Source organism: Rattus rattus, chromosome 15 (genome assembly GCF_011064425.1).
Source record: "Rattus rattus isolate New Zealand chromosome 15, Rrattus_CSIRO_v1, whole genome shotgun sequence".
Lineage (NCBI taxonomy): Eukaryota > Metazoa > Chordata > Mammalia > Rodentia > Muridae > Rattus > Rattus rattus.
Genome location: NC_046168.1, coordinates 40,887,451 through 40,903,624, shown reverse-complemented (window position 1 = coordinate 40,903,624; position 16,174 = coordinate 40,887,451). Strand labels below are relative to the sequence as shown.

The 16,174-nt window shown below is 40.1% G+C and overlaps 1 protein-coding gene across 1 annotated transcript in view; it reads right to left on the bottom strand.

Moving 5' to 3' along the window:
• The window catches only part of Trim36 (tripartite motif containing 36), a 42,064-nt gene that overhangs the window by 8,991 nt on the left and 16,899 nt on the right, over window positions 1-16,174 (bottom strand). Inside the window, 4 exon segments of the mRNA XM_032885395.1 lie at window positions 4,711-5,001; window positions 6,074-6,198; window positions 6,398-6,651; window positions 10,588-10,683. Coding sequence (XP_032741286.1) covers window positions 4,711-5,001; window positions 6,074-6,198; window positions 6,398-6,651; window positions 10,588-10,683 — 766 coding nt within the window.

The window sequence follows — 16,174 nt, the reverse complement described above, 5'->3', positions numbered from 1 at the left end:
AAAGAACCATAGAAAGAATCAACAGAACCAAAAGTTGGTTCTTTCAGAAAATCAACAAGATAGATAAACCCTTAGCCAGACTAACAAGAGGACACAGAGAGTGTGTCGAAATTAACAAAACCAGAAATAAAAAGGGAGACATAAGTACAGATTCAGAGGAAATTCAAAAAATCATCAGATCTTACTATAAAAGCCTATATTCAACAAAACTTGAAAATCTGCAGGAAATGGACAATTTCCTCGACAGATACCAGGTACCAAAGTTAAATCAGAAACAGATAAGCCATTTAAACAACCCCATAACTCCTAACGAAATAGAAGCAGTCATTAAAGGTCTCCCAACCAAAAAGAGCCCAGGTCTAGATGGGTTCAGAGCAGAATTCTATCAGACCTTCATAGAAGACCTCGTACCAATATTATCCAAACTATTCCACAAAATTGAAACAGATGGAGCACTACCGAATTCCTTCTATGAAGCCACAATTACTCTTAAACCTAAACCACACAAAGACCAACAAAGAAAGAGAACTTCAGACCAATTTTCCTCATGAATATCGACACAAAAATACTCAATAAAATTCTGGCAAACCGAATCCAAGAGCACATCAAAACAATCATTCACCATGATCAAGTAGGCTTCTTCCCAGGCATGCAGGGATGGTTTAATATACGGAAAACCATCAACGTGATCCATTATATAAACAAACTGAAAGAACAAAACCACATGATCATTTCATTAGATGCTGAGAAAGCATTTGACAAAATTCAACACCCCTTCATGATAAAAGTCCTGGAAAATATAGGAATTCAAGGCCCATACCTAAACATAGTAAAAGCCATATACAGCAAGCCAGTAGCTAACATTAAACTAAATGGAGAGAAACTTGAAGCAATCCCACTAAAATCAGGGAGTAGACAAGGCTGCCCATTCTCTCCCTACTTATTCAGTATAGTTCTTGAAGTTCTAGCCAGAGTAATCAGACAACAAAAGGAGATCAAGGGGATACAGATTGGAAAAGAAGAAGTAAAAATATCACTATTTGCAGATGATATGATAGGATATTTAAGTGATCCCAAAAGTTCCACAAGAGAACTACTAAACCTGATAAACAACTTCAGCAAAGTGGCTGGGTATAAAATTAACTCAAATAAATCAGTAGCCTTCCTCTACACAAAAGAGAAACAAGCCGAGAAAGAAATTAGGGAAACGACACCCTTCATAATAGTCCCAAATAATATAAAGTACCTCGGTGTGACTTTAACCAAGCAAGTAAAATATCTGTACAATAAGAACTTCAAGACTCTGAAGAAATTGAAGAAGACCTCAGAAGATGGAAAGATCTCCCATGCTCAGGGATTGGCAGGATTAATATAGTAAAAATGGACATTTTACCAAAAGCGATCTACAGATTCAATGCAATCCCCATCAAAATACCAATCCAATTCTTCAAAGAGTTAGACAGAACAATTTGCAAATTCATCTGGAATAACAAAAAAACCCAGGATAGCTAAAACTATCCTCAACAATAAAAGGACTTCAGGGGGAATCACTATCCCTGAACTCAAGCAATATTACAGAGCAATAGTGATAAAAACTGCATGGTATTGGTACAGAGACAGACAGATAGACCAATGGAATAGAATTGAAGACCCAGAAATGAACCCACACACCTATGGTCACTTGATTTTTGACAAAGGAGCCAAAACAATCCAATGGAAAAAAGATAGCATTTTCAGCAAATGGTGCTGGTTCAACTGGAGGTCAACATGTAGAAGAATGCAGATCGATCCATGCTTATCACCCTGTACAAAGCTTAAGTCCAAGTGGATCAAGGACCTCCACATCAAACCAGATACATTCAAACTAAAAGAAGAAAATGTGGGGAAGAATCTCGAACACATGGGCACTGGAGAAAATTTCCTGAACAAAACACCAATGGCTTATGCTCTAAGATCAAGAATCGACAAATGGGATCTCATAAAACTGCAAAGTTTCTGTAAGGCAAAGGACACTGTTGTTAGGACAAAACGACAACCAACAGATTGGGAAAAGATCTTTACCAATCCTACAACTGATAGAGGGCTTATATCCAAAATATACAAAGAACTCAAAAAATTAGACCGCAGGGAGACAAATAACCCTATTTAAAAATGGGGTTCAGAGCTAAACAAAGAATTCACAGCTGAAGAATGCCGAATGGCTGAGAAACACCTAAAGAAATGTTCAACATCTTTAGTCATCAGGGAAATGCAAATCAAAACAACCCTGAGATTTCACCTCACACCAGTGAGAATGGCTAAGATAAAAAACTCAGGTGACAGCAAATGCTGGCGAGGATGTGGAGAATGGGGAACACTCCTCCATTGTTGGTGGGATTGCAGACTGGTAGAACCATTCTGGAAATCAGTCTGGAGGTTCCTCACAAAATTGGACATTGAACTACCTGAGCTATTCCTCTCTTGGGCATATACCTAAAAGATGCCCCAACATATAACAAAGACACATGCTCCACTCTGTTCATAGCAGCCTTATTTATAAGAGCCAGAAGCTGGAAAGAACCTAGATGCCCTTCAACAGAGGAATAGATGCAGAAAATGTGGTACATCTACACAATGGAATATTACTCAGCTCTCAAAAACAATGACTTTATGAAATTCATAGGCAAATGCATGGAACTGGAAAACGTCATCCTGAGTGAGGTAACCCAATCACAGAAAAACACACATGGTATGCACTCATTGATAAGTGGCTATTAGCCCAAATGCTTGAATTACCCTAGATGCACAGAGCACATGAAACTCAAGACGGATGATAAAAATGCAAATGCCTCATTCCTTCTTAAAAGGGGACAAGAATACCCTTGGGAGGAAATAGGAAGGCAATGTTTAGAACAGAGGCAGAAGGAACACCCATTCGGAGCCTGCCCCACATGTGGCCCATACATATACAGCCACCAAACTAGATAAAATGGATGAAGCAAAGAAGTGCAGGCTGACAGGAACCGGATGTAGATCTCTCCTGAGAGACAAAGCCAGAATACAGCAAATACATAGGCAAATGCCATCATAAAACCACTGACCTAAGAACTGGACCCCCGTTGAAGGAATTAGAGAAAGGACTGAAAGAGCTTGAAGCAGCTTGAGACCTCATATGAACAACAATACCAAGCAACCAGAGCTTCCAGGGACTAAGCTACTACCCACAGACTCTACATGGACTGACCCTGAGCTCCAACCTCATTAGTAACAATGAATAGCATAGTAAGAACACCAGTGGAAGGGGAAGCCCTTGGTCCTGCCAAGGCTGAACCCCCAGTGAAAGTGATTGTTGGGGGGAGGGCAGTAATGGGGGAGAATGGGGAGGAGAACATCCATAGAGAAGGGTAGGGGAGAGGTTAGGGGGATGTTGGCCCAGAAACTGGGAAAGGGAATAACAATCAAAATATAAATAAGAAAGTTAATAAATATAAATATAAATATATATAAATATAAATATAAAAAATAAATATAAATATAAATAAGTTAATAAAGAGAAAAAAAAAGAAAGTTGGTAATGGTCATGGTGTCTCTTCACAGCAATGAAACTGTTATGATAATATCTGTTATAAAATATTTTAGGCCACAATATTCCTGAGAAGCACACACACAAGTTCATACATACATACATACATACATACATACATACATACATACATACATGCATGCATACATACACACACACACGCACGCACACACACACACACACACCATTTTTAAGTATTTGGACAAAAAGGGAAATGCCGAATTCATAAAATATGGGTACATAAGACAAAAAAACGGGGGAGATGCCTAAAAAACCAACTGAGTTTGTCTGAGGCAGTGATGGGCAGGGCAAAATGCTTCCCACTACCATAAGTCAGGACAACTTTAGCTCTAAGCATCCCCCTTCTATGAAGATACTGCAATAGACACCAACTAACCTGTATGTCCTTCCTATCCAGTAAAGCTCTTCAACCTAATAAATAATAAGTAATTTCAGCATAACCTGGAAAGAGAGTAATATGGTAATATGGAACAAGAAGCTATCTGTGTAGAGGAAAGCTTGCAGTGTGGTACTAAAACATGCTTTCTACCCTTGTGTGCAATGAAGCACACTGGGAGAGAGAACCTAGGCAAATCAGACAAATCATGCCAATGAATTTAAAAACTATCAAGATCCTGTACTTTAGACATTGCCATCAACTGACTTTTAAAAACATCCTAGAACCATGCTATCATTGTATTGTCTTGGTTCTTTGCGCTGAGATATGATTGCCTTATGATTTTTCCCTTGGATGGCGTAGTACACTCAACACGCATGCATACCAGGCTGGTCTCCAATTCAGAGATCTGCCTGCCCCAGTCTCCTAAGTGCAGGTATTAAAGGCATGTTTCCCAAAGTTCATCCAGTCATACTATCCTAATCATTTAAAATAGCATTCATGTCATTCTGATGCCAATTTAGCCCCAGTCATTAACATATCTTTTTTTTTTTTTGGTCTGATATCAAATTCTAATACAGTCTATGAGGTGATATTTGTTGACTCAAGCCATTTCTAAATCTCACCCAAGTGTGGAATCTACTTGTCTAGACTCTTTCAAAAGCAAAAGGCTGGTTTTAATGTAGGTCTACTTATGGAGATACTCTACACTTCTGGGCCTCTTCCACTCCAGTTCCTGTATTCCCAGTACCTGGAGCTGGAGGAGTATGCAGAACCAGTTCTCGGCTGCAGGGACTGCAGATAGAACCCCTGTAAGCTCTCACTCGGAACGCATAGGGACTGTTGCTTTCAAGATTGGAGACAACTTTACTTGTGCCATGAACTTCTATCTCATTCCAGGATATCATTTCTTCGTCTCTATTAATCTTGCGGTATTCGAGAACATAGCTGTCGGCTTTGTCCTTTTCTGGATGGTGCCAGTCTATCAGGGCATTATTATACACTTTACTCTGTTCCTCGTTGATCTCAGGAATGTCTATGCCTGAGAGAATTATGACAGAGAACACGATATTCAGACAGTATTGCCTTCAGCGAAAATAAAGTATTAGCAGTTTCTATAATGTCCAAGAAATTCTGAATTTATAATATGTATAAGAAGATAGTAAATCTCATGCATAAGATAAGGTAAATCTGTAATTATAACTGAACTGGAAAAAACTAAGCGGTATAATTATTAATTCTGAAACACTGGAAATTCTTTTTTTTTAAGATTTATTTATATTATTTATACAAGGTACACTGTAGCTGTCTTCAGACATATCAGAAGAGGGCATCGGATGCCATTAAAAATGGTTATGAGTCACCAGGTGGTTGCTGGGAACTGAACTCAGGACCTCTGGAAGAGCAGCCAGGGCCCTTAAACACTAAGCCATATCTCCAGTCCAAATGCATCTTTTTTTATATAGGTTTTTAAAATCTTATGTTTGGGGGTTAAGTATGTGAAAGTGAGTACAGGTACCCTCCTAGACCAGAAGATATCGGAGCCCCTGGAGCTGGCACTATGGTGGTTGTGATGCACCTGATATGGGAGCTGGGACTCAAACTCTGGTCCTCAGCAAGAGTTAACCACTGAGCATCTGTCTAGCATCAGTCTGTGCTGCTTCAACTTCACATGAAGAGAAACCTGAGCAAGGCAAATGTGTTAAGACGTAAGAGTGGAAGGAAGCCCTCCTTGTGATGTGGTAGCCTGTGAGGGTGTTTTCAAAAGGCATCTGTTGAAATCAGGACCCTCCTGATTGTGACAGCAGTCCTCAGAAGACTAATTTAATTCCCTTCTGGAAACTCTGTCTTCAGAAAGGAATTAATTTAAGCTGAGACCCTAATTCAATATGGCTGGAAATCAGAATATACTTTAAAGCAGATTCCATGTACTAACAGTATCATAAGCTCATAATTTAAAAATAATAAGTGATGCTGTGTATGCAATGTTTCAAAAGCCATTTTGTATATAAAAATGCAGGTGTAAAAACCAGTCTAAAGTTCCAGGATAAATGATCGTGAGCGATTTATGCACACACACAGCCAGAGATGGAAGCATGGCCTTCACTACTTACCACTAGAGAAAAAGGACAATTCTCCAAGCACCTCTGTTTGTTTCGAAATGTTAACAACATAGTCTTCAAAAGAAGCCTGGGCTGCAGGTCTAAAGCTCTTCAGGGATTCTGTAGCTTTCTGTATTCTGTGGGCAGACATATGTCAGATAAAAGTCATTCTTTGAAAAGGCAGGTCATGCTAAACACTGGCAATGTGGCTGTCCAAAGAAATGGACACTGCATTTGGAACCCAGGATGCAACAGAGCCAGACTGCTCCTTCACCCACCACCAGGAACTACTCAGCCAGGTCGAGGTTTTCTAAAGCTAAGGAGCCAAGCAAGTACCTGAGATGGAGCTGCTTTGCTGTCTGCACAAAGCAAGACTGATCCGTCTCCTTCAGCACTTCCTGAGCATATCCCACAAGCCCGTTATTCTCTAGAAGGCCTTGGTACTCTTCCATTTGAGTGTGAAATTTATCTAGTCTTAGTTTCTTAGAGGCATCTATGGCTTTCAGAACAGACGACTTCCTGTCTTCCAGGATTTCAAAGAGCTTCTCAAAATGTGCCAGCGCTTCTTCCTTCGCCCTCTCTCCATTGCACTAGTGTAAACCACACAAGTGTTACCTCTCCATTGCATGAGTATAGAACACAAGCATTACCTTAGCTATAAACCCATTCAAAGTCTTCTCATGACACCCTACATAATATCAACAAAACAAGGCCAGATGTTGTAAAGAAAAATTTTCATCTGCTCCCAAAAATCTTCAAAGCAGTATCTTGGGGTGAGGAACTTAAAAAAAAAAAAAAAACACAACTGTTCGCTTCTGTTTCTATTTGCTTTGTGAGGTCAGAACTTTGTACTGTTAGAGTCCGGCAATAGGCAAATGATTCGATCAAATGAGAAGCAATTTTCAGTGATAAAATTAGTTAAAGGGCAGAACTGAACTGATTTAACCACAAATACAGCAAAAGCCCAATTCTTGAGAGTTTGCAACTCATCTCAAATTCAGGAATATTTCTAAATACAGGAAGCTATTCTAAAGTTAAATTACACCATAGAACTTTTAAAAGCAACACTCTCAATATTCTATATTAAGGTCTTTAAAATAAATTTTCTTTAATCGTTACCCAGCCACATGCTTGTAGGAAAAGCTGAAACTGAGCCTGAACTCAGGGTTCAGTGCCAACCACTCTCCCACTCCCACGCAAAATACATGGATAACAGAAATTATTCAGATTTTTACGATGATGACTAAAGATTATGTACATGAAAAGCACAACACTGTGTCACACTCTAAACACTCTTATCACTGCATATTTATTTCTTCTGTTTCACAAAGCAACCAATCTGCAATCTATACCATAAACATGATGATTTGGGGTTTTGTTTGCATAACCCTGGTGGCCTCAATCTCAATCCTGCTGCCTCACCCTCCCTAGTGCTGGGATTTCACATATGTGTCACATTTGTTATAAAATCAGAGCTCAGAGTGACTTCGAAAGAATCCAGTGAGTTCTCAGAGTGCTCACTACAACACATGTAATAGCAAAGTCTTCAGGAATAGGCACTGCTAGGACACTGCTGGACACTGCAGAATTTCCAGCAGCCTCTGGTAAAGGATCGCCGTTCAGATTACTTTCTCCATTGCTAACCACATCAGTTCAAGTTTTCAGTTGTGGTAGATTATTTTAATATAACATGTATTATTGGGTTTTATATGATATTTTTGTATTTACTAATATACTTTGTTCTAGTTCAGTTTTTAAAGGAAAAGGTCAGAGAACAGGAAGATTCAAAGATTTTCCATAGTAAACTAGAAATTTGCATAGATTAAAATTATAATTGCAGATACAGAAAGTGTCTCATCATCACTGAGGAAGTGTTAAGGATGGAGACAAACATGGCATTAATTTACTTTGGGGTATGGGGGCTGTTAAGACAGGGTTCTCTGTGTAGCCTATAGACCAGGCTGTTCTTGAACTCAGAGATTCTCCTGCCTCTGCCTCCCAAGTGCTAAGATTAAAGGCATGTGCCACCTCCCAGCTTAATTTGCATTTTTCTTTCTTCCTTTCTTTTCACTGTTTCTTCAACAGTAACGGTGATACAGACCAAAATCAAGACCTACATGTCCTGTACATGTCATGTAAATTTTCTACCACTAAGAAACATCCTCTGCCCCCTGTTGCTTAACCATCTCACTTCCTACTGGGAAAAAATATTTCAAGAAATAACAATCTTGAGCTAGCCTAGATCTTTTATTTTAATTATAAGTTTAAAAGTGATCAAGAGGAAAAGAAAAAGCAAAAACTCCATTCCACATATCAAAGTCTATGAAAGGTACTTAAACTGTCAAATAACCCAACCTTACTCTTACTGTATTTTTAAAATGCTATTTTTTATTATTAAATTGTTTGTTTTTATTAATTTTTTTACATTTTATTTACTGTATTTGTATATACACACACACATATACTCATCTGAGAATTGATTCTTTCCCTTGACTATCTAGGCTCCAGAGATTACCCTTAGGTAAATCAAGTTTAGCAGCAAGTCCCTTTACCTTATAGGTCATCCAGCCTGTACCCACCCCTTTTTTAGAGAGTCTTATGTAATCCTTTAATTTCTATGTTGCCAAGGCTGGCCTTGAACTTGTATAACCTTTTTGTTTCTATCTCCCAAGGGCTAGAATGACAGGTATAAACCACCATACCAGTTTACTTTCTGCATAGTATTATTCTGTATGGAATAATACTATGGTTCCTGCCCCTAGAACAGAGCCAGCAGGATATGGGCCTCCATGAGTATTGATGGTTGCTATGAGCATAAAGCTTATTTGTATAACAGTATATATATTTTCATGTTCCTCCCTCAAGGGATGTCCTCTCTGCCAAGGTTAATGACTCTATGATAATCAGAGTCAGCATGAATTTGGGAGGTATTGAGCATATCTGTGTCTCAAAAAAAAAAAATGGTAGAACACTGTGACCTCTGGGATAGCCCTTTAGGCTGTGGGAAAGAACATTGAAAACATGAGTTCAAAAATACTAATTTCTCAACTGTGCAAAATATAAGGATGCAATATGAATTGTATAAGGAGCTTCACAGATCTAAAGGAACAGAGGCAGCTGCACTATGAACCAGCTTATCAGAAAGATACAAATCCAAGCAGATACAAAAGCAGACAGATTCCTGAGTTCGAGGTCAGCCTGGGACAGAGGGAGTTTAGGTCCAGGTAATTTCAGGGCATGGTCACCCAGCTATCTTATTTTCTGTGCTTGTGTTTGCTGTCACTTTCTAAGAATCAAGGGGCTGAGGTCACGGGATGCTGATTCATGGGATAATCAAAAGGGAACCCGGGGAATGACTGAGTTTATATATAAATAAAAGAATTGGCTTTTTATCTGAAAGAGATGAGCTATCCAGAGAGTTTTTAGAATTAAAAAGCATGTCTTGAGCAGAGAGCTGTCTGGAGATCTCTAGAGAGATCAGAACAGAAAGAGAGCAATCTGAAACAGATCAAGCAGAAAATGGGCTATCAGTTTGTAATCAGATTTGACTTCAAGTCATTTGTTTCACCACTCCTAGACATCTCTTCCTCAAAACCCTTCTCCAAGCTTAGGCTGGTCCTTGGCAATTTTCTCTACTTTAATTGAAGTAGAAAATACAAAGAGAAAAATGTATATGTAAGCATAAAGGCAGGGACTCTATACATACTGACTAGCAGAACATTCAGATAAAAGCACATTACTGTATACCAGCAGTCACCCTCACAACCTCTGCAGTGCTGATTCTCCTTCCTCAAGGAAAACTTTATGAAATTTTTAAATATAATCTAATCTCATTGCTTGACTACTTAAAAAGTAGTTAATGTAAATGAATGTTTTGCCTGCATATGTCTGTGTACCATGTAGATGCCTGAAACTAGAGCTATAGATGATTGTGAACCACCATGTGGTGTTGGAAATTGAACCCAGGTCCTCTAGAAGAGCAACCAGTGCTCCCAACCATTGTAAAACCATCTCTGCAGCCTGCTCTTGATACTTTCTATAAATGTCATCACAGCATCATCCCTTCCATACAATGTATGGCAAGATATACCTAGACTATATATTATTACCTTCAATAGTTTCATCACTACTTGCACACTACTGTTAATGGACATTTGAGCTGTTTCCACCTTGTGGCCAATGCAAACAAGGCAAGCATGAACACTCATCTTCATGAACGTAAGCAGCTAGAACATGTATTCAGCAGAACCTGGAATTTTCAACAACCCTATCACATACTTTAACCTTTCAAAAACTATCTGTTCATGTTCACATGCAGGTCAGCGTTGAAAGCTAATCTTTCCCTACGACTCCTGAACACTGATCACCCAGGAGTCTACTCTGCATGTGTTTCAAAAGTTCCAGGGAAGCAGAGGTATAAGGTCCCACAGTTCCCAGCTCAGAGAACACATTTAGGATGTTATGAACAAATAAGACAAGGTCTGGATGAGTGAATGAAAAGGTTCTCTGACCAGCTTGTAACTTACCTCTGTTTCTTTCATTAACAAGTTTAGTTCAGAAATTTGACTCTTCACCTGGCTTTCCTTACCAATAAGGAAATCAATGTCTTTTGAAAGTTTTTCCTGTGGAAACACACAGAACAGAAGTACAAGAGTAAGTCAACAAAGATTTAATGCAACTTTGTAAATTACATGGTACCCTTCCTTCCTGATGAAGAATCAGCAAAACCAACTGTGGTGATTAACTCAAGGTAAATATTTACTGGCCTTAGCACATAGGCTCAAGGTCAACTGAAAGGTTAAATGAAGGCTGGGGGTTGGGGAGAAGTAACAGTCAAAAATTCCAAATGTGCAAGTAGAACTTTTCATTATCTCTCTCAGAATTCTTATTTCTAAGGCTTCCAAGCACACTGAAGGTCAAATAGTACCGCAGCTCAAATAGTAGAGCCTTCCTTCATATTTTACAATTTACACACACACACACACACACACACACAAGCACACAACATACCAGGAAAAACACCAAAGATCAATCCAAAATCCCAGCTCATCCCAGCCTTGCTATTCATTCACTATACATTGGTGAAAACATTGACTTTCAACTAATTTGTAAATTAGCTACTCTGAACACTATAATTTTTCAGAGAAATTACATTGCAGGTTTTGGTGTTATCTCTAGTTTGATCTAAAAGAAATGTTTTGCAATGAATCCGAAATGTTTTTAAAAGCAAAAACCACTTAAGAGCACTTGGTAAGACTACCAAGTCTCAACGGAAAACTGTATTACGTCTAAATGAAAATGAGAAAGGTCAGGAAGTAACTCCCAGGACCCAGGTGATGATGCTCAGGATGAATGCTCTTTGGGATGCTAACTGCTGAACACCTAAAATGTAAAATGAGGGCAAGAAGAAAGACAACCCCTTGGGTAAGAATTCAAGAAGTAAGTTTCTAATCTATTTCATCTTCCCCTTTACACTAGAGAATGAAAGAGGATGTGTGCAGAAATAGACATGATTGGCTCTGCAGGACCCATGTCAGTCTCAGAGGGACACCCAGCAACCAGATACACAGAAGCCCTCTGGGAGTGCTCACTGGAGAAAGAGGAAGTGGCCGACAGGAAAGGAACAAGACTTCTGGACACAAAAGACAGAATGGTTTGGGGAATCTAGCTTAGGGATAGAGCAGTCCCCAGCATGTACAAAGTCTTAGCTCAATCTCCAGTGCCCACATTGACCAATCGTAAGAACCAGACATGGCTGTACAAGCCTGTAATCCTTAAGAGAGACAGAGAGACAGAGGCAGACACAGACACAAGGACACAGAGAAAAATAATGGGACCTTACAGAATAATGCTACAAAGAGACAGAAAATCTTCCATTGTGACCTAGCATTTTATCCATCCAAGGAACCCAAAGTTCACGAGGTACAAATACCACAGTCAATAGCTGAACCAGAAGCCTACTCATAATTAAGTAACATAACCACCCTCCAGGGTTAGGGAGTATTTCACATCACACTGCAAGCCAAATGTCAAGCCTAGCACCGTCCCTTATGAACACATACTGGGACCACACGCATGAGCACAGCCTCTGTTTTTTCTTAACTATGGTAACAGAGCTCCATCTGCCCCACCCCCCATTGTCCACTCTTTGTATGCTCAAAGCAGTTAGACACGGTCATTGGCCCCAAACCCCCAAAAATGAGGATGGCATCTGAGAGAAGGGAAGGAGAGACTAGGAGTTAAGGCTTCCTGGTAGGCAGACATACGGAGTAGGACGTGGCTAGGTAATAAAGGTGGCAAATCTCCAAGATGGCCAGCCTCCTCTCCAATTTTCTGACTTGAGACAAACCCTGGCAGCTTTGTCTCACACCAGTAGGAGTCCTGCTGGTAGACAAGATCACAAGATCTTGGTTCACAAGATCAGATCAGAGCACACACACCACAGCAACAGCACCAAAGCCTCTTTCTTGCAAGTAGTCTAGCATGGCCCCTGCACTCGGAATGAGCAACTTTAAAGTTGATATTGGCTTCAAATTGACTGGCCCTAAATGCAGTACAGGGGTAAACTCTTCAGAGGCTTCCCTCAGGAAGAGACTGGATTATTTGTGAGGGAGAAACTTTTCAAGTCCTCCTCTACTTTGCAAAGGCTCTTTGTCTCTCTATGTGTCTACAGCATGTCTGCATGTGTGTATTTCTTCATTCACAATAAATGAATGCCCTTCTTTACTGCTAAAAAATATAACTTATTGTTGTGAATCTGTGACTCCTAAGGGTTTGCCATGCAACAATTTCCTCCAAATTTAAACAGTTTTGCCCATCACAAGGAGACTTCTCAAGACTCATGAAGTAGACCAATCTCACAAATCTCAGAGAGTTCCCGAAAATTACAAGATTAACCAGATCATCCTTCCCAAGGAGTTACACAGTCCATAACTCTCCTACCAGCCAAGCTGCCTGCAACCCCAACCTGGGGATCAGGGATACAGCTGGCTTTTCAGTGACACAGCTGCCTATGAGCCACCTGTGCTTCCATAAGTAACCGCTCCCATAAGTAACCACAATAAAAAGCTCATTAATTTGCAAAACTGGATTTTTCAAGATTGTTCTAGTCTGTCATCAATTCAGTGCCTATCTGAGGTGAGAAGATACATATTCACATCATTCCAAGAAAACCACACAAAAAAGCTAAGACCCTGTGTAGTAGGACTAGGTTAGTCTCTATAGTTGTCCCAAAGGTCCTATGAGAGGCTAATTCCAAGTCAAGTTTGAGAACTGTTTTTCCCCTTTATATATTACATCCCCAATAATAGACACCAATTAAACACTAGTAAACAAAACAAAGGAAAAGTCATTCAACAACAGCCAATCTGTTCGTGCAAGCAGTCTAGGAGAGGAATACATATTTTGCACGGCCATTGCACTTGGAATATTTAAAGTTAATATCAGCCTTGCTTCATCTCTAGAGATGCTCAGGAAAACTTTGGAAGTGTACTACTTGAAAAGGAACCCACAGTGTACCTATTCAAGCTACTGTCTTACGTTATTTTTTCCCTTGAAGCAATACAATAGCTAAAAGATACAACTTAAGGGAAGGGCAATTTGTGTTGGTTTCGTTTGAAAGGACACAAGTCCATCATAGCAGGTAAGGGCACAGTAGCAAGGGCTGTGGCAGCAGAAAGATGACATGGCTATTCATGTTGTACTGATACACATGAAGAGTTCAGCTAGAATCCACATGGGATATAACCGTAAGGCCCCACATCTCCTCCAGCCCAGCCTCACCTCCTAAAGGTTCCATAGCCTTCCAAAATGGGAATCAATGTTCAAACACAAGAACCTACGGGGGCATTTTATAGTCAAATGTTAACCACCACCATGTTAGGAAAGCCCAACAGTATCAGCACTTATGACAGCAACAAGTGCCAACCTACATCAACAACTCTGATAACATTCACCACAAACATCTCACACACCTAAAATATGAATGCCACACCAACATCTCCCTGCACAGTGGGGCCCGCTCACAGGAATGTTCGAATTTTCTGCTTCTCTGAAAATAGAAATTTGTGTAAAATTATTAACAACTTGTCTAAAATCAAAGTGCTTTTGATAAGAGCACACACAAAAGGAGTAAGACTCGTCCTTAGAAATTCGTGAAAATAAGAGATGGAAAACAGAAATCCCTCAGGAAATGTTCTTTAATGGAATGCTCGGCAACTTCTGCAGATGGTTACAGAGAGAACAGTTTAAAGTAAGATAAACCACAACAAAGCTTGATGAGAAACCTGTACAGTGATGTGAGAGGCTGAGAAAGCTCTGCAAAAGCCCCAACTGCAACAGTGGAGAGGCTCGGTGACTGAGGTGGGGCCAGACCAGGAGAGACAATGAATGGCCGTCATTTCAGGACACACCAGAAATCAAAAAGCCTAGGGGGCCAAATGGTGAGAGGAAATAGTCAACAGGAATCCCCGTGGAGACTCTTTCTGGGGTCCCTGTTCTGGAAGACCAAGGGCAGGCAGTCATGGGGAAGAGGGGCTCTACTTTAAGCTCGTGTGTGTGTTTCTGTCAATGTTAACAGAAGCCAAGCGAGTCACAGGAGGGAAAATAACCTAGCCTCAGCTAACAAAACTGCTAGCAGTGATCATTCTCTATTAACTGGTTAAGCCAGTTTCTCCAAAAGCACAAGCAGTTTCCAGAATTGAAAACACATCTTCACCACCTGACACACACAACAACACAGATAAGAAATCCAGTGTTTACCTCAGCAGATTCAACAAACAGCAGACATGAGACAAATGTAAGCTTACCCTTCCACGATGTTCATTTCTCTAATTCAACACCCAACTGGCCGAAAATAAGTGATACTGTGTCTTTGCATCGTGTAACCAGTCCCCCTCAGCTTAAACCTAAAGCCAAGTGGAAAGGAGACCTGCTACTCTTAGCAGACAACAAATCTAGACAATTAGTTTCTTATTAAAGAGTATGTAAATTGGTAAGTGTAAATTGATAAGAATATTGTTCTGAAAGTCTGAAAGAAATTAACGTGCAGTAAAAGATAGCTATGTTACTATGTGTACATTTTTCATCAAGCTTCCTGACATTTCTCTCCTAATGTCCTTGATTTCTAAAATGATAGCTTTCTTTTTTTGTTAGTTAATGATTCAAGAGGCAGCTGGCTTCCGGGTAAGAGATGGCCACTAAGAACACAAAGGCATGAATGACTACACAGATAAGATTCAGTCCAACCTCACAACCTCCAGTGGAGAGAAGCCCTGAGGTGGAAGTGATCATTAGTTGCCAATCACTTAATCAAATGTGCCTATCAATGAGGCTTCTATAAAAAGAGAAGGTTCAGGACTTCCATATATCAGCGCCAGCAGCACTAATGGAGGTTCTCATAGAGTCACAACCAGAGGGCGTGGTAGCTCTTCCCTCCCACATTCCTCTCCCTGTGCAACTCTTCATCAGCACCTGTAGTAATATCCTGTCGATAAACTGCTGTTTATGCTCTCCTGAGTTTCGTGAGCCTCTCAAATAAAATAATTAGACCCAAGGAGGGCGAGTAACTGAACCTTCTTTTTACAGCCATGTGATAAAAGGCATTTAAAACAAACAAACAAACAACAGACCACATGGAGTGTGCAGCTAACACATAGAGTGGGGCAGAGGCACCAACAGCCCTGCAAACTGAGCCCTTCACTGGTAGGGTCCAACAGCACATCCAGGTACAATGTCAGGACTAAATTGAATTAGAGGGTCCCCAGCTAGCATCTTCTGCTGTAGAACCCATTCCTTACTTATTCTCACCATGTGAGGTCACAGAAGCCTTTGTGCCCAGGTGTTGTGGTAGCACGCACCTGTAAATCACACCTTGAGAAGTAGAGGTAGAAGTATCATGGCAAATTTGAGGCCAGCCTGGTTTACATAGCAAGACCCTGTCTCAAAAAAAAAAAAAAAAAAAAGGAAGGCTTGTGAGGTGAAAGAAACTGGGAGTGCTTTACCAACACCATAGCTTTACGAGTGGCAAGGACTTTATAAGTGTGATATATTTTAGGTTGTTTCGTGTGAAGTTGGCCAACTGCAGATGCATGACAAGGGACAAAACAATTCTGG